We start from the raw sequence: 18,976 nt of genomic DNA, 5'->3' as shown, positions 1-18,976 counted from the left end.
CTGACCAATCAGTGGAGACCATGACCCTGAAAGGTCACATCTGGAAAGCTAATGAATATGCTGTTAACATCTTCTCCTGAGACCACGGCTAACATTCCCACCTGCAAGAGAAAGACAAAAGCTTCAGGACAAAGGACCCACTGAGCACTCTTCCTCCCAGCCATGCCTTTTCCTTTCCCCTCTTCTTCCTCCACAGGCACCCGCCTCCTGCCCTAAGGGACCCCATGAGACTCGCAACCAGGGGAGCAGCAGGCAGTGGCAGCTTATCCTTGGCTCACCCCCTGCACCGGTCTCCAAGGCCCCTTTTCTCTGACTGGCCAGTGAGCCAAAGCCTACGCCCTCCTATTGCTTCTTCTATGCTACGTCCATCCTGCTTTCACTGTCCTGAGTGTGCTTTTGCTGCGGCCAATGCATTCTTGCTTTATTGCATTTTGGCTATCCATTGAAATCTTTCCTTCAAGATGACAAGAACCGAGGTCTCATTATCCTGCTGGGAAAACCTACACTATGCCTTTCTTTTGCCTTCTTGCTGCCTAAAGAACAGGTCAATCCAGAACTAGAAAGACTGGGTCTACTGATAACAATGAGAGATGTTATTTATTAAGCACATACTACCTTCCAAGCACCTTATTTTACATGTACCCTCACTCATCTTATTAGGATGGTGTTTTCATCCACTTTGTGCTGAAACAGACACTGAAGCTCAGGGATAAAGAACAGAGATGCTAAAATTAACCCGAGTGCAGTCAGATGAGCTCTGCCCTTTGCTCCCTGTGTGTCCTTGGCCAGCCGGTTTTCCTCTCAGCCTCCTCCCATAATTGAGCCCACCAGGGCCAGCCTGCAGGGCGGTGGGAGGGTGAGTGCCTGAGGGGCACAGAGGCCTCGGCCCATCATCAGGAGCCCAAGAGGTCCCGATCAATGGTAACTGACCCCAGTGTCTATCCCCTTAGTGACATCCAGGCTGCTGGTGTTTTTATGACTTGGCTTCTTCAAGTGACACCCCTTTACCTATGTCCTCAAAATGTGTGATGAGGTGTAGGAAGCAAGGCAGATATTTACAAATGCAATCACTTTTTCGTATTGGATGTGTGCCCACTGTTAGAGATGGTGTTGGGAAGTGATTAACCGTGTGGAGACGCCCTGCAGACCCTGCCACGGGGAGGAACTGCAGCCTTCGCTGTAGATTCACTGCTGGTGTGGGGAGGCTTTCAGGAGGGAGCCCTGGCTGCTTTCTGGGCCTGGGTCTGTGCTTCTTCTACTTTACTAATGATTGAGGAAATTAGTCTGAGGGGAGGTGGATTGTGGGGCTGGGTGAAAGGGGAAGGGGTTAAGTGAAGAAAAAAACGGAAAAAGACTCATAGACACGGACAACAAATGGTGATCACCAGAGGGAAATGGGGGGACAAATGGCAATGGAAGGAGACTTGACTTGGGGTGGTGAACACACAAGACAACGTAGAGATGATGTATTGCAGAACTGTACACCCGAAAGCTATATAATTTTACTAACTACTGTCACCCCAATAAGTTTAATAAATCAGTCAATAAAACTGACCACATTTGGCTTTCTCAGCACTCAGTGGTCTTTGTTTTCAACCCAAAACAGACCTAAGAGAAGAACCCTAATTCAGAAAAACATCCCAACTCCCCCTCCGTTTGAAATTCAGGGATTGGCCCAGATAGATGAGACCCTACTGGAATGTTTGTAGATACAATGAAAACTTTGGAGTAAACTCATAAACACCTGAAGGGAGAGTTCTGGATATAAATTCAGTCCAGGTTCAAAATCCACTGGTTCAAAATTCACATTTATTTTTGTGAAGCATCTTCTGTTTCCCTTAAAGCAAAACAACTTCCGCTGCCCAATTCGACCCTCCCTGCAGCCTGGGAAGGAGAAGTGCCTGCTGTCCCCTCCCACAGACGGAACTGGGATGTGCCCTGGCTGCACCTCTCCATGAGTGTCAGCCTGGTTTCACTCCATGGGGTCCTGCCTCCCCCATGGCTTCCCCCGAATTTATTCTGTATAGACTTTCTGTGACTTTGGGTAGGTGTCAGGGAGGTCAGACAGGAGAGTTAATGGGAAGAGGGCAAGCACTTGGTACTGTTGTTCCCGAGCCCAACCGGTGAGAGGTCACCTGGGGAGGAAGGAAGGTGCACTCTGACCTCAGGCCTGGAGCTGCTTGTGGGTCCTGCCCCTCACTCAGGGTTCACCTCTAGTGACCCAAGTATCCTGCTCTGTAAGATGAGGATGATGACACACCCTCCCAGCATTGTTAGAGGAGAAAAAACAATGTATAGAAAGGTGTTTAACAGTGTCACATGCTTGTCATTAGTGGTGATAGTGACAGTCATGTTTATTTTTCATTGTGCTCCTTTTAAAGCCCCACCCTCTCCCCCCGTGGTGTCAGCCCCCACGCAGAGGGCCACACCTGGGCAGACAGTGAGCTTCACCTGCGAGTCCCATGGCTTCTCCCCCAGGAGCATCAACCTGAAATGGTTCAAAGATGGGAATGAGCTCCCAGCCTCCCAGACCACCGTGGACCCAGAGGGACACAGCCCTTCCTACAGCATCAACAGCACAGCCTTGGTGCGGCTGGCCCGGGGGGATGTCCGCTCCCAGCTCATCTGCCAGGTGGAACATGTCACCCTGAAGGGGGGCCCTCCTCTTCGTGGGACTGTCGGCCTGTCTGAGATCATCCGAGGTAGATGCCCTCACACCCAGCCCGGGCCCACACCTGGCTCCTACCCTCCAAGCCTGTGCCTCCCCCTGCCATTTGCTCCAACTTAATTTCCCTGGAACCTAATTCCTGACAGTCCTTCCCATCACCAACACCTGGAGGTGCCTGTCACTCACCACTGTTTAATGGCAGTGACCAGGGGAACGCCTATCATTCTACAAGGTAGTTTCATCTGCTTTACCAAGAGCAACTCCAATAATGGCACCTACTGTAAACCTGGCCACTATGCGCTTGGTGGATTCATTTATTTTGCTCCAGTGATTATGTTCCGACTGCATGCCAGGGCTGTGCTAGGTGATTTCACTCCTATTACCCTGATAGCACCTCCCAGTTCTGGAACACCTACTGTGTGCAGGGTGCTGTGCTTAGTGATTTCTTTCACATGCAAAGCAAGCCCTGTGTTCTGAGCACCTGCTGCCTAGTTAGCACTGTCCTGAATGCCCCCTTGCTGTGGTGGGGGAGCGACGTTATGGGGATCCTCTGTGATCTGTGTGTCCATGAGGTCAGAGCCTCTGCCCTGTGCTGTTTCAGTTCCGCCCACCTTGGAGGTTAGACACGCCATGTCAGAGAACCAGGTGAACGTCACCTGCCAGGTGAAGAACTTCTACCCCCAGCGCCTACAGCTGGCCTGGCTGAAGAACGGAAACATGTCCCGAATAGAAACACCCTTAACTGGAGTAGAGAACAAGGATGGAACCTTCACCTGGGGGAGCTGGATCCTGGTGAACTCATCTGCCCGCGGGGAGGCCCTGGTGCTCACCTGTCTGGTGCAGCATGACGGGCAGCCGGCCGTCAGCAGGAACCTCACCCTGGAGGCCCCCACTAACCCGAAGGACCAGATGGACCAGAGCACAGATGGACCCTTTGGTGAGGCCTCCACCCCAACTGACCAGCTCTGTTTAAATTTTATCATTTTTGATGTTGTAAGTATTCATTCATGCTTACTATAGAACAATCTAGAAGTCTATAAAGAGAAAGTAGAATTTTGAAGTGAGCTCCCCTCCCGCAAACCCCGGTCAGCACTGGTAGGAGTTTGGTACATGTCTTCATGGATCTTTTGACATCAGTGTACGTTAAGGAAAGAGGGTGGGACAGAGGGAGTCCATCCTGTTCCCTGCCCTCCTGCTGTCTTCCCCCAGCAGTCACTGAGCTCACGGAGTTCACCCTCCACCTTGGCCCCGCCCCCCTCCTTGCTCTCTCACCTCCCTGGTCACCCTGGCTGCCCTTGTGAACCTGCCCCACCGGGAGTGGGCGGGGCTTCAGGGTGTGTGGGGGGTTTTCCCAGGTATAATCCCGGGCTGCCATCAGTGTCCTTGTACGTATTCTGTCGCGTGTGCAGCTGTCTCTGCAGGACAGTTTTCCAAAGCGTGTTTCTAGGACAAAGTGCATGCTCGTGGAGGTGATGGTGAAGGGCCTCTCGTGGGGAAGCACAGGGTGTCAGGGTGTCAGGGAGTCACTTTCTCAGCCCCCTCCAGTGTGCTGTCATGTGCCTCTCTTTCTTCAAATGGCAGTGCCCGGTTGGCATTTTGGTGCCACTGTGGAAGGTTCTGTCACCTGTTGTGAGCATGGCTATGCCTTCTCCATAGAAGACCCTTTGAGTGGATTATGGATTAGGACAAAGGCCATTTCTTTCCTCCATGCAGCCTTCAAGGGAACAGGGATTTCTAAAGGAATTCTGTGACCCTGTCAAGGTGTCCCTTTGATGTCCCTGAGGCCTGGCTTTCATAGGGCGAGCACTGAACTAGAACACAGGATGTGCGGATGAACCTCTGGCTCTGTCACAGACCTGCTGGTGACCGTGGACAAGTCAGTGCCTCTCTGAGGGCCCCTCTGCTTACACATGGCTGTGCTGAAGGAGAGGAGCTCTGTGACCCTAACTTTGAGTCCCAGCTGCTGGGAACCATGGCAACGTGGCTTCCGGCCCTGGCACACGGCCTGGCACACAGTAGGCATTCAGGAAGTAATACTTTCAGAAAGGATGAGAGAGTTGGCTGTTCGGTCAGTCACTGAGTTATCCCCAGAGCTATCCGATGTAGTGAAGGTTATTTTCGGCCTCAGGGACCCAGTAGGAAGCCCATGTGTGGAGGTCTAAGTGACTTACTCAAGGCCACACAACAAGGGACGCTGATCTAAGCCCACGTGTCTGCAGCTTGGCCCAGCCCCGATGACCCTCTGTGCTCCAAAGTGGGGTCCCCTCCGTGGGCCCAGGGTCCAGCCAAGGCCTTGCCTTCATTTCAAGAGTCCTGAGGTCAGAGCCCCTTCACCCAGGTCCGGGGGCGTGAGTCCGTGGACAGAGGTCTCCAGAGCCCACTAGTCACCTGCATGTCTGACCCTCCTCACTGTCCCCGTTGTGACTCTGAGTTCCGGAGGGACCCGTGTCACCACGTGGCCACCCTGGTTCACTCAGATGAGGGAACGCGTGTCTCTGTCCCTCAGGAGTGCTGTCCGTGCCCACGTCCTGCAGCCCGGTCTCCACTCTGGCTTCAGCACCAGACAGTTTCCCTCCTGGCGCCTCGGCGTGGTTCATGTGCTGCCGCGGTTCACCCTCGTGGGGACCTGTGTGCAGAACCGTGAATGTGCCCAGGGGACTCAGAACATCCGAGAAGACCCAGCCAGGTGTTCTTAGTTAATGATGCCCACCTAGTGGTAAACAGAGGCACTGGGTAGTGGCTTTCTTTGTTTGTAATTTGCATATGTAAAGTCTCTATTCTGTCCTGTCCATAGACAAAGGCCCCAACTTGAATAATATCTTCATCGTGGTGGGCGTGGTGTGTGCCTTGCTGGTGGCCCTGCTGATCACTGTCCTCTACCTCCTGCGAATCCGACAGAAGAAAGGTGAGTGGATTCCCTGCTTCCTCCCCCAAAGTGTGCCCCGGGCTGTCCTTGCCAGGGGCAGAGGCCACAGGGGTGCTTCGGGCTCCACATAGCTCAGGCCGGGCGGCTGTCCTGTCACTGGCAGTCATGAGAAAGGAGCCCAGAGGCAGCAGTGCCCTGGCTGGTGGGACAGCTACACCAGGCTGCAACCTGGGTGGTCCCTCCGGGGCTTTCCCCCTATGGGAGCAAGATGGCCACCTCCACCCCAGGCCTCACCTCTTCAGGGGACCACTGTCCAGGTGGGAAACAGGGAACTTCCAGGGTGGCAAGAGGGCCTCTGGGAGAAATAATATTCCCAGGAACCCCTGGCAAATTTTTGCTTTCCTCTTACCTGTCCAGGCTATATGTGTGCCTAGCCCCTAGGCAGGAGGCCGGAAGGGGGTAAGGGTACTACCACCCCCTACCTGCATGGCTGATAGGATAATTCAGTGCTCTCCAGTTCATCCTAGGCTTTCCCATCCAGACCAAGCACTCAGGTGACTGAGGGGTCACAGCCTGGGCCTCCTTCTGTCCCCATTTATGAGGGTGAACCAGCAAAATCCCAACTGCCCACTGAACATTTCCTGCAAATGAATTTCAGTCCCTCTATGATGTCCTTTCCTGTGGACCCCCCTGTCAGTGTGGAGTTTCACAGAAGGGACTCAGGGAGTGATGGAGGGGTGCAGAGAAGACTGCTGGTCAGAAAACCAGGTGATTGGGGCTAAACCAATCAGGGTAGTCTGAGACCCTGAGGACAGGGCTCACCAGCCTGTACAACAAATGTGTAATGATTAGGGACATGACCCCCTTCATTTCGGCATTGTCACAGGGGCCTAGAGAGTCTCCTTTTCTATGAATAAAATATGTCTTCCTTCTTTCTCATGGACCATCAGGAGGGGATTGGGTCAAGTTCCTAAAAGTCTTCACTCCAGAAGACCTTTCCTGGGCTGACGTTCCTCCCAAGTCCACTGCATAGTCCTCATCCACTGCATCAATGCTGAGTCACTGTTACGTCCCTGCCGGCTGGAAGAGTAAATGTGGGGCGGGGATGACAATTTCCCTTAAAAGCAGAGATAAACAGCCTTGGCTGGTGTGGCTCAGTGGATTGAGTGCTGGTTTGCAAACCAGCAAAAGGCCGTCGGTTCAATTCCCAGTCAGGGCACAGGCCTGGGTTGTGGGCCAGGTCCTCAGTAGAGGGCGCATGAGAGACAACCAATGGATGTAACTCTCGCACATCAATGTTTCTCTCCCTCTCTTTCTCCCTTCCTTACTCTCTCTCTAAAAATAAATAAGATCTTAAAGAAAAGAAGAGATGCACAGGAGTTGCATTAATGTGTTTCCTAATAACTTAGTCATGTGTGCACATCACTTTGCAAGTAAAGCCCACAATGGTATGTATGGTGGTATCCTTAAAGACCTCGGTTTCCCACAAAACCGACAGCATTACACACGATCAAATCAAGTTATTCCCTAAGGGCATCTAAAGTAGAGCATATATTGAAACTTTCCAAATTTCTTCTGTAGCTGTTCACTGGTGCTCCACAATTGGTTTCAAGTCAAATATAAATGCTCAGTAAAATTTTTCTGTGAAACCATCTGGGCCTGGACAATTTTGAGGGGGAATTTTCAATTGTGTCAATTTCCTTAATAGTTTAGGGCTAGTCACATTATTTATTTTGTATTGGGTGAACTGTGGTAACTTGTGCTTTTTCAGAAATGTGGTCCTTTTTCTCTAAGTTGCCAAATGTCTGCCTGTTGAGTTGTTCATAATACCCTCTCATTACCCTTCGGATGTCTGTGTGACCCATACCCCATCCTGGGTCACTCCTGACATTGGACCTGTGTCATTTATCCGTTATGCTTTGTCAGGCTCACTACAAGTTTTTCATGTTGATATTTCAAAGCCCTCACTTTTTGTTTTATTAATTGTCTCCATCGTTTCTGTCTTCATTTTCATCGGTTTATTTTTAAATTTTTGTATTTTTTTAACTTTCATTTTATGTTCAGTTTTATCTTTTACTAGTTTTCAGTGTATGGCATAGTGGTTAGGCAATCACACACTTTACAAAGTGCCCCCTCCTATTCCCAGCACCTGACTGGCACCACACATGGTCACTACAACATTACTGACTATGTTCCCTATGCTGCACTTTACCTCCCCGTGATCACTTTTTTAAATATATTTTATTGATTATACCATTACAGTTGTTCTATTCCCCCCCTTCATTCCCCTCCACCCCCACACTCCTTCCCCCACCATTCTCCCCCCCTTAGTTTATAACCACGTGTCTCAAGTTCTTTAGATTCTATATTTTCCCCACTATTCTCGCCCTCCCCCTATCTATTTTCTACCTACCATCTATGCTATTTTCTGTGCCTTCTCCCCCCTTCTCCCCCTCCCACCCCCCTGTTTCTAACCCTCCATGTGTTCTTCATTTCTATGGTTCCACTCCTGATCTAGCTGTTTTCTTGGTTTGCTTTTGTTTTAGGTGTAGCTGTTAATAACTGTGTGTTTGCTGTCCTTTCACTGTTAATATTTTTCATCTTCTTTTTCTTATATAAGTCCCTTTAGCATTTCATATAATAAGGGCTTGGTGATGATGAACTCCTTGAACTTGACCTTATCTGAGAAGCACTTTATCTGTCCTTCCATTCTAAATGAAAGTTTTGCTGGATAAAGCAATCTTGGCTGTAGGTCTTTGGATTTCATGACTTGGAATACTTCTTTCCAGCCCCTTCTTGCCTGTAAGGTCTCTTTTGAGAAATCCGCTGACAGTCTGATGGGTACTCCTTTGTAGGTGACTGTCCCCTTATCCCTTGCTGCTTCTAGGATTCTCTCCTTCATTTTAGTCTTGGCTAATGTAATTATGATGTGCCTTGGTGTGTTCCTTCTTGGGTCCAACTTCTTTGGGACTCTCTGAGCTTCCTGGATTTCCTGGAAGTCTATTTCCTTTGCCAGACTGGGGAAGTTCTCCTTTATTATTTGTTCAAATAAGTTTTCCACTCGTGGCTGTTTCTTTCCCCCTTCTGGTACCCCTATAATCCGGATGTTGGAACGTTTAAAGATGTCCTGGAGGTTCCTAAGCCTCTCCTCATTTTTTTGAATTCTCATTTCTTCATTCCTTTCTGGTGGGATGTTTTGTTCTTCCTTCTGGTCCATTCCATTGATTGAGTCCTAGTTTCCTTACCATGACTATTGGTTTCCTGTGCATCTCCCTTCATTTCAATTAGTTTAGCCTTCATATGTTTCTCTAATTTGTGACTATGTTCCTCTAATTTGTGACTATAACCTACCAGTTCTGTGAGCATCCTGATAAATAGTGTCTTGAATTGTGCTTCTGAGAGGCTGGCAATTTCTCGGTCGCTTAGAGTTATTGGCTCTCGGACTTTGAGTTCTTCTTGCAACATCTTTTGGGCTGTTCGTGCCTGTTCCGTAGCAGGATCAGAGCCCTAAAGTGTTCACTAGAACAGGACAACTAAGTCGCTGGGTTGTGATGTTGTATGTGGGGGCGGGGTCAAAGAGGGACAATGGCTTCCCGTCTGCTGCCTGCCACCATGGCCCCGGTGCCGCAGCCACCACCATCACCAGGCCCACGCATTTCGTTCCACTGCACGCGAGTGTGCCACTGCCGTCAGCCTTCCACCACTGGGTTCGCCCCCTGGGGCCTGTGTGGTCCGTCTCACTGTGCACGAATGTGCGACCACGGTCAGTCTGCCCGACACCCCGGCTGGTTCCAGGCTGCCTGCGCACCTAGGTCGGGGGATCTGTCCTGCCCGACCCAGCTCCACTGCTGGCTCCGCCTCTCTTACCGTCCCTGTTGAACAGTTCATAGTGGTCGGACTTCCGTATAATTCCATTTTCTGGTCTCTGGGTGTGTCCTAGTTCTCCAAACCTTTGTTGTGTTCAAACTTGGTTGTGGGAGAAGGCACAGTGTTTCCACCTATGCCTCCATCTTGGCGGAAGTCCCTCCCTGTGATCATTTTGTAACCACCGATCTATACTTCTTATTACCTTGACCTTTTATACCAAGTCCCTCAATTACCCCTCTCCTCTGTAAACTGCCAGCCCACTCTCTGTATCTACGCATCTGCTTCTCTTTTGTTTGTTCATTTCCACTGTTCTTCAGATTCCACATATAAGTGAGATCAAATGGTATTTATCTTTCTCTGACTCACTTATTTCACTTAGTGTAATACCCTCCAGGTCCATCCATGCTGTTGTAAATGGTGAGATTTCTCTTCTTCATGCCCAAGTAATATTCAATTGTATAGACATACCCCTGCTTTTTTGTCCACTCATCTATTGATGGGCTCTTGGGTTGCTTCCACAGCTCGGCTGTTGTAAATAACACTGTAGTAAATATAGGGCTGCACATATTCTTTCAAATTGGTGTTTTGGGTGTCAGATATATTCCCATCAGTAGGACTGCTGGGTCATAGAAATTCCACTTTTTATTTCTGGGAGGAACCTTCATACTACGTTCCACAGTGGCTGCACCAATCAGCATTCCCACCAATAGTGCACAAGAGGTCCCTTTCTCTATGTCCTCACCAGTGCTCATTGTTTGTCATATATGGTCTTTATTATGTTGAGATACGTTCCCTTTATTCCCACTTTGCTGATAGTCAAGTTGATTTTTCTCCTTTTTCCTTTATAATCTCCTACCTTCTGCTGCTTTCAGATGATTCAGTTCTTTCTTTCCTCATTTGTTAAGATGGGACCTTAGATAACTGATTTTAGACTTTTTATTTTTGCTAATGCCACAACTGAATCAGCTTTTGTGCCTAAGGAATTGGGGGCAGGGCAAACCCCAGTCCCCACCGTTGTAGACATTGCTGCATTTTTCCTCCAGTCCTCAGGTCAGGAGCTGGGGAGCCTTTGTCTTCTACCTCTCAGTGTCCTCCGTTGTTTGTGCCTGGTGCAATTTCCAGGGGCCAGAATAGTACTGAACAGGAAAGCAGGAGTTTCCTCCGAAACTCATCTTGGCTGGACCAGCTTGCATTCTCATTTCAGTCTCTGTCCTGGGTTTGGAATCAGACTGGGCTGCTACTTCCTGGAGCACTCAGTGTGCCTGACACAGAGCACTAAGTACTAAGTAGCACTCCTGGAACTGATTGTTTTGCGTCGTCTGAGCTGGCAGGGTAAAGCAAAGTGCAAGAGGCCTATATACCGCTCTGTACCAGGACGCCCCACCTCACACTAATGTCTGAGGGTCCTGACTGCTGCTTTAACAGTCCAGTGGCCTGGTGGAATCATGCACATCATTTCGGTCATGATTATGGTGCAGGGCTATTTACAGTACTTCTAGCTTAATGAACCTCTCTTCTGTCAGGACAGCATAGTCGTGCATGCCAATATATTTTTTGGCTAAATGACTTTTTCAATAGTGAAAAAAAATACTTGAGTCCTCAAAATTTGAGTTCTTTCTTGTCTTTCACAACCCTCCCTTACCCACCATCACCATCTCCTTTCCCTTTAACACTTATTTGGCAATTAGCACATTTTCCCTTTATTCCCACAGAAGTTATGCTCTTTAAATTGTGCCTGCCCCTTCCATCACATCTGTCCTTTTAAAATGTCCCTGTCTCCTTGTATGATATTTCTGTGGCCACTGAAACCAATGACCGCACTTGAAGTGTCTTCAAACAACACAAGTTTATTTTCTTGGGCTCTAGAGGTCAGAGGCCTGCAGCGGGTTGGCGGGACTGGGCTGCCCCTGGGGGCTCTGGCGGAGAATCCGGGTCCTTGACTTTGCAGCCCCAGAGGCTGCCCACACCCTCGGCTGAGGCCCCGCAGCACTCTGAGCTCTGCCCCTATCATCACATCTCCTTCTCTGGCTCATCCGCCTCCCCTTTCACTTAGTAGGATCCATGAGTACATTGGTTCCACTTAAAAAAATCCAAAAAAAATCCTCGTTTCACTTTTTCACTTAATCACTACAACTGGCCCCTTTTGCCAGGCACGGTAACATATTCACAGATCATGGGGGCTCTGTGCCAACCCCTTCAAACAGACTCACTCTGAAGCCTTTTCCTGTAGATCCTGATCTCAGGGCCGCATATTTCCCCATCAGGGTCCGACTCTTGAGGGAGTAGGCCCAGTGAAGTAGAAAATCCAACCTTTTGTGTAACTCTGCTATTCTTGGAGTTGTGTCCTTGGCCCAAATCTCAGCTTTTTCTTTTCTCTGGCTCTAGAAGAAAAGAGCCTACAATGCCACCCAGAACTCTTCTGGCTCACACTTTACCTTATGATTAATCAATCTAAATTAATCATCATCTTTCTCCAAAGGACTGATGCCCCGGCAACAGCCATCTAAGTGCATATTCCTTATACTTACCACTTCCCAACTAATTTCCTAATTTCCTAACTGATTTCAAGACATTCCTTTCCTCTGGTTATACCATCCCAACTCACCACCAGTGAAAATTTTAACAACTGCACCAATAATGCAAGTTGGAGCAGAGCCCTGCTATACTTCCCACCAGTCTGGGGGCCTCTTGACCAGCCAGATGACGGATGATCCGGTTTCTAATTTGCATTTTAGAGTTTGCTTTCCGGAGGACTCCCAAGTTCTATAGATCAGTTACCCTGGGAAGCAGACTCTGAATGGACAGAAGAGTGTGGGAAGCTCACTGTGGGGGGCTGTCAGGGTCCACATGCCTGGGGGAGTGAGGGAGCAGCAGAGGGGGCTGCTGGACTGCAGTGCAGGCTCCAGACTCGGCTGCTCCACAGAGGCCTGGATGGAACAGTCTTTGAAAATTTCATACATGGAGGAGAGGAGCCTGAGCCTTTATACTCCTAGTTCAGCCAGTCCTCTGACCCAGGCTGCTCTCTGGTGTGTGTGTGTGGGGGGGAGGGGGGGCGGGGTGCAATCTTGACAATGAAGCTCCCTTTCCCTGAGGGAAAGTCCCAGAGAGCCCCTCAGCTGAGAATTGCCCTTCTTCACCGCCCCACAGGAAATATGGTGAATTCCTCAGTTCTACATTGAGGATTATTATCATTATAATAAACTGTTTAATATCTCTATTTCTATTTAAATAAAACCAGCTCACTGTAAATCTGCGAAGAATCTAAGATTGTGCTTTCCCATCTGACTTGCTGTGTCCAACAGAAAGGTTTCAGCTGACACTGACGATGGAGTCAAGGCTGGCTGAATGATGTTTCAGTTCCTCCCAAACCTGTGAAATTTCCCTGAGTCACGGAGTGTTGCCAGCCAGCAGGTCTCATGAGATCAGGCCTGTGAGTCCTCCCTCTGCTCCTGAGGACATGGGTCACCCAGCCCTGCCCATGGGGCCTGAGAGCAGCACAGCAGCGCTCTTGATACAGGGTGCAGCCAAAGGGGGGGGCCAGGAAAGATTTGGAATAGTGTCCAGAACTCTAATTATATAGGTGTCCTCACCCCTTCCCCCCACAGGTGTGAGTTGGGGGAAGGGACACATAGACCAGGAACATGCAGGGCTGTTTTGTAAAGCCACAGCCCTGCAGCTAATCCATGGCCTGGTCATTTAACATATCTATAGCCTTTGGCGGGTCACTTGGATATGTTAAATGGCTGTGGCCATGCTTGGAGCTAGGGGAATGAAGTCACTTCCCCCCAAGATGTAACTGGGGGGCAGGTCCCCTGAGTTACAGCACCTGTGTGGGAGCTCTAGGACATGGGGCCACACCTGCCCAGACTAACAATGGCAGCCCAGTAAACTTATAATAATACAGAAATACTGGCAGGTGTAACTGATCGTGGGAGGAGTCGGAAATAGGGGTACAGAGGAAGATGGGCACCGGGGGATTTAAACCCAGACACGGCAGCCATTAGGGGGAGAGACACAAGGTTTCAGCAGAGTGAGGACCCCCTGTAGCCATTAGGAGGAAGAGACACGGGTTTCAGTAGGGTGCAGACCCCCTCTTGGCCAGGTGAAAGGGAAAACCACGCACCTTTGCCAGAATGGAAATCCCTGCATCTAGGTGAAGAAGAAAGATGCGCGCTTTTGGTGGAGTGCGGCTTTGGTAGAAGAGGCCCACGCGGCTTTGGCGTGCTCCCTTTGGCTGAGTGGCCTGGAAAGCAGGAGAGACTTTGACTAGAACTTGGTACAAAGAACTCTTGCCAGTGAAAGGTGCCTCATGACTTTGGATTANAGACATTCCTTTCCTCTGGTTACACCATCCCAACTCACCACCAGTGAAAATTTTAACAACTGCATCAATAGTGCAAGTTGGAGCAGAGCCCTGCTATACTTCCCACCAGTCTGGGGGCCTCTTGACCAGCCAGATGACGGATGATCCGTTTTCTAATTTGCATTTTAGAGTTTGCTTTCCAGAGGACTCCCAAGTTCTATAGATCAGTTACCCTGGGAAGCAGACTCTGAATGGACAGAAGAGTGTGGGAAGCTCGCTGTGGGGGGCTGTCAGGGTCCACACGCCTGGGGGAGTGAGGGAGCAGCAGAGGGAGCTGCTGGACTGCAGTGCAGGCTCCAGACTTGGCCGCTCCACAGAGGCCTGCACGGAAGAAGAGTATCTGGGAAATGTTTACATGGAGAGAAGGAGGCTGAACCTTTATACTCCCAGGCCAGCCAGTCCTCTGACCCAGGCTGTTCTCTGGTGTGTGTGTGGGGGGTGGGGGGAGGTACAATCTTGACAATGAAGCTCCCTTCCCCTGAGGGAAAGTCCCAGAGCGCCCCTCAGCTGAGAATTCTTCGCCGCCCCACAGGAAATATGGTGAATTCTTCAGTTCTACATCGAGGATTATTATCATTATAATAAACTGTTTAATATCTCTATTTCTATTTAAATAAAACCAGCTCATTGTAAATCTGCAAAGAATCTAAGATTGTGCTTTCCCATCTGACTTGCTGTGTCCAGTAGAAAGGTTTCAGTTGACACTGACAATGGAGTCAAGGCTGGCTGAATGGTGTTTCAGCTCCTCCCAAACCTGTGAAATTTCCCTGAGTCACAGAGTGTTGCCAGCCAGCAGGTCTCATGAGATCAGGCCTGTGAGTCCTCCCTCTGCTCCCGAGGACATGGGTCACCCAGCCCTGCCCAGGGTGCCCGAGAGCAGCACAGCAGCGCTCTCACTGTGAAATCTGTCCTGACTCCACTCACGTGATCTGTTCACATTTGTTTCTGTACCCGGGAGAGGTTGGACTGTCCTCACTCAAAGACAAGTCTTAGGGTCATCGTATCGAACAACTGTGATGTCACTGTCTAGGTTTGAATCCTACTGAATTTGAACCTCCCTCACTCTCTGAGCCTCAGTTTCCTCATCAAAATGAACATAACTGCCCCATAGGAGTGAGAGGACTGAGTCAGTTAATCAGATACCCCCCTTACACGTCATTAAGCACACATTCTCTTTGCCCATATCCTCAAGGAAGATAATCCTGGCAAACTGAGAAGGGGGGGATTAAGGATGAGAAAGCTTTATCACCTAATTTCTGCCTTGAGCTTGAGACCAGAGCAGGATCCAAAAGATTCAGAGCATTGGTAGTTGCAGCCAGCCACAGATGGAATAAGTGGAGGACCCTGGGAATGGTCCTCTGTAATGTCTTCTGTCCCTTGATTTTCAGATCCAGTGCTTTCCACTCGATTCTTCATAGCTGGCCTCCTAGGCATCAAGTTGCTGCTGGACATTGGTGTCTTCTCCTTCTATACCCACATGTACTGGAGAGCCTGACTGTAAGTTGTTGGGGATGGAGGGCTGGCCAAGGCCCATCCCAGGAGGGCCAAGGTCAACAAGAGGAACCAGCCTGCAGATTACACATAGTCAGGGGCAACATGGGGTAAAGAGAACATGACACACCTCTGTCAATACCCTCAGGAATTTCAGAGTTCCCTCTCAGAGGGTCCCACATCCTGGGAAGTGTATGGGGTCCTTTAGGAAGTTGGCTGACTTAAGAGTTTTAAAGGATTTCTACACATTCCTAGGGCTTTTGTGGAAGAAGTGGGCTGAGGAAGCTGAATCAGGGGCTGCTGAGTGGGTGGTTCCCTTAGAGACTGCCTCTAGATTATTTGATCACTAGGGCTTCTTAGGCCCAAAGAATCCACATTTCAGAATACTGTTGAGACGTCTTGGATCAGCTGCTCTGAGGCCTGTTGCAGCTCTGACACTGTGGGTGACAGAGTAGAAGGGACGGGAAAGATGATCAGGACCTAGGAGGAAGGCTGATGGGGCAGAGTCCTGCCTCTGGGACTTCCTGTCCTCTCAGGTCAGACACTCCAGGAGAAGGACAGCCCAGGACATAGGGACATGCAGGGAACTTTTCCTGAATGATGAGCAGATAATTAAATACAAATATATTTGCCACAGGGCTTTTTTATTTCTCTACTGCTATATGACACCGTCAAACTCTGCAGTCCCCCTCCTTCCATTAAGGGCCGGCCTAAGAGAAAAAGTTGACCTGAAGCTTCTACAGACTCTGCTCCAAATGCCTCCCCCCCTCCCAGACCTGCTGCTCACGGGCTCCTGCCGCTCCTTCCCACAGTCCACGCTGCCCCTAGAGCTGCATCTTCACAAGTGGTCCTCTCGGGAATACACACAGACTCCCACAGTGTCCACTCCTCTGTTGCCGCATACACAAGACTTACACGTGGTTGGAGAAAAATATGGGAAGCTGGGAATTGAGAACATGGAAGGGACTGAGACATTAATGCAATCAGACCTTTACCCATGGCCACCAACCTAGAAGCTGGGGGAAGGAAAACCAACATTATGACCAAGCGAGCTGTGGCAATCTCATTACTATTGTCCCCCTCCTTCCATTAAGGGCCGGCCTAAGAGAAAAAGTTGACCTGAAGCTTCTACAGACTCTGCTCCAAATGCCTCCCCCCTCCCAGACCTGCTGCTCACGGGCTCCTGCCGCTCCTTCCCACAGTCCACGCTGCCCCCAGAGCTGCATCTTCACAAGTGGTCCTCTCGGGAACACACACAGACTCCCACAGTGTCCACTCCCCTGTTGCCGCATACACAAGGCTTACACGTGGTTGGAGAAAAATATGGGAAGCTGGGAATTGAGAACATGGAAGGGACTGAGACATTAATGCAATCAGACCTTTACCCATGGCCACCAACCTAGAAGCTGGGGGAAGGAAAACCAACATTATGACCAAGCGAGCTGTGGCAATCTCATTACTATTGGCATTGGTTCAATAATGAATATATCTTTTTAAGTTTATTTTATTGATTATGCTGTTACAGTTGTCCCAGTTTTTCTTCTACCCTTTATTCCCCTCCTCCCTGCACTATGAACCGCCCCCTCCAGCATTCCCCTCCCCTTAGTTCATTTCCATGTGTCGTACAGGTACGTTCTTTGGCTTCTCCATTTCCCATGCGATTCTTACCCTCCCCCTGTCTATTTTCTACCTACCATCTATGCTACTTATTCTCTGTACCTTCTCCTCTATTCTCCTCCTCTCCCTCCCCACTGACAACCCTCCATACAATCTCCATTTCTGTGCTTCTATACCTGTTCTAGTTGTTTGCTTAGTTTTTGTCTTTGTTTTTTAGGTTCAGCTGTTGATAGTTGTGGATATATCTTTTAAAAAATCTTTTTGTTTGTGCTTTAAAGACACTGTGGAACAGTGACTTCAAGTTAGTGGAGATTTCCTGAACCGTTTCACCAGGGAGCTGGGCTGAGCGGCAGCCTGTGTTCCGGCTGCAGGCGTCTGGAGCAGGGCTGGTCTCATTGAGCTGGACTGGGGGGTGGGGGGAAAGAGGGGCCGGATCTTAATTCAGACACCACAGACTCTCACTTTTCTCACCTAGTTTTAGTGGATTTTCTTGAATCCACATGATTTCCCTTAATGCGCATCTTTAAGATTACCTCTAGAGACATTAAGTGAATTTTTAAAATAGACATTCAGTTAATGTCTTAAATGAATTGAGAAATAAATTATTTCCTTTCTATTTCACTGATATTAAAATATACTTTCCTCTGTGAAATGATATTTATGGTAATTGGCAGGTTTGAAATTATTTTTCCTGGGAAAAATAATATATGTGATTGGTTTTCAATAATTTTGTTGACCTACAGTATCTAAGTGTAGGAACCTCTGGACCCGATGACCCATTAAGGACCACATCGTCCTGTGATCCATCAGACACTGAGGGGCAGTGTGTCCATGGTTCTTCAGAGAATCACGCAGAGAGATTCCCTCTGAGGTCTGGTAGGCAGAGACCTGGGTTCAGATACTGGAAAACACATACCAGCCATGTGACCTGGGCATCTCACTGACCCTCTCTGAGCCAATTTTCTCCCCTGAAAAATCGGAATCCTGCTGCCTCAGAGAACTGTGAGGGCTTTAAAGGGGAGAGCAATGTGTGAAAACACAGGGCCTAGAACAAGGTTGTGTGTGATAAGATCCTTCTCTTCCTTTGCTCAGTGAGGAACTCATACTCTCTGCAGGTTTCCAGCCCCATGAAGTGATGACATTGAAAGTCTTGCAGTGGCCTGGCTGCCTGAAGGTGTTCTCAGACTTTTCCGGGAAAAATTTCTGCACTCGAAGGCTGGCACCTGGATCCAGGAATCTCTTTAAAGGCAGCAAAAGCAACATTTGCCTCAAAGTTGGGGACACACTTGCTAGCATGAGGGCAAACTGAAGGAAACCTTAATGTAATGGAAACTGCGCTCTAACACTGAAACCAGATCTAATAGTTTTGTTTTTGTTGTTATTTTTCCTTTCAGGAGATAAGAGCAGGCCTCCTCACACAGCCTCAGGATGCACCAGACCGACCCAAGTCAGGCTGGCCCCAGAAACACAGGCAGGTGCAGAAAGCCAGCAAAGGAACTCCAACTAACACTGAAGAGAGGCCAAAACCCAAATTCTCCCCAAGCTGAAAACTCTGTGTCCAGACCTGATCCTCACAGATGCACCCAAAGCGAAGAAGGTCCAGCAGTTTAGTTGGCCAGGCCCCTAGATCTCACCCACTCAGACCCCGCCCACCAGGAATTCCTTATATATTCTCTCATCTTCCCCATTCCTTCCTTACCTTAGATAACTTTGTTCCAGGATGGTCTAATCAGTACTCTTGATTAAAATGAATAAATATGTATGGTTTTTTTACCATTATAATTTAAATTTGCTCTAAATCTTTATTCCTAGGTGTGGGAGGGAACTGACCTGAGCCCTGTCTCTGGTCTCCTGGTTCCTGCTTTGGCCAGTGGACGAATAAAACTTTTCTCTATGAAACCCTGTCGCCTCTGACTTTGGTTTCTCTGTGAGCATCAGGCATCAGACTGGCTGACTTTGTGGGCTACATAATGAATTGAGAAAAATAAGTTTTTTGGCTTTTATAACAAACCCTAATGGTTCAAGATTATGACTTAGGCGGCACATTCATTCAGAGACTCATTGAATACACGGCTACTAAGAGAGCAATTCTCTGTGAAAGAAA

The 18,976-nt window shown here is 49.0% G+C and overlaps 1 protein-coding gene across 2 annotated transcripts in view; it reads left to right on the top strand.

Annotated features, from left to right (window-relative positions):
* The window catches only part of LOC118985603 (tyrosine-protein phosphatase non-receptor type substrate 1-like), a 35,262-nt gene extending 16,614 nt beyond the window's left edge, over positions 1 to 18,648 (top strand). For both annotated transcript variants that reach the window (XM_037044290.1, XM_037044289.1), the window contains exons 3-7: positions 2,382 to 2,702; positions 3,270 to 3,605; positions 5,463 to 5,573; positions 15,153 to 15,261; positions 18,267 to 18,648. In XM_037044290.1, coding sequence (XP_036900185.1) covers positions 2,382 to 2,702; positions 3,270 to 3,605; positions 5,463 to 5,573; positions 15,153 to 15,259 — 875 coding nt within the window. In that variant the 3' untranslated portion in view covers positions 15,260 to 15,261; positions 18,267 to 18,648. The remainder of the gene's footprint in view (positions 1 to 2,381; positions 2,703 to 3,269; positions 3,606 to 5,462; positions 5,574 to 15,152; positions 15,262 to 18,266) is intronic.
* Positions 18,649 to 18,976: the final 328 nt, after the last annotated feature.

This window comes from Sturnira hondurensis, unplaced genomic scaffold (genome assembly GCF_014824575.4).
Source record: "Sturnira hondurensis isolate 20B ecotype Veracruz unplaced genomic scaffold, ASM1482457v3 Scaffold0004136, whole genome shotgun sequence".
Taxonomy (NCBI): domain Eukaryota; kingdom Metazoa; phylum Chordata; class Mammalia; order Chiroptera; family Phyllostomidae; genus Sturnira; species Sturnira hondurensis.
Note: the sequence above shows the minus strand (reverse complement) of the source record. Positions and strands in the feature narration are given on the sequence as shown.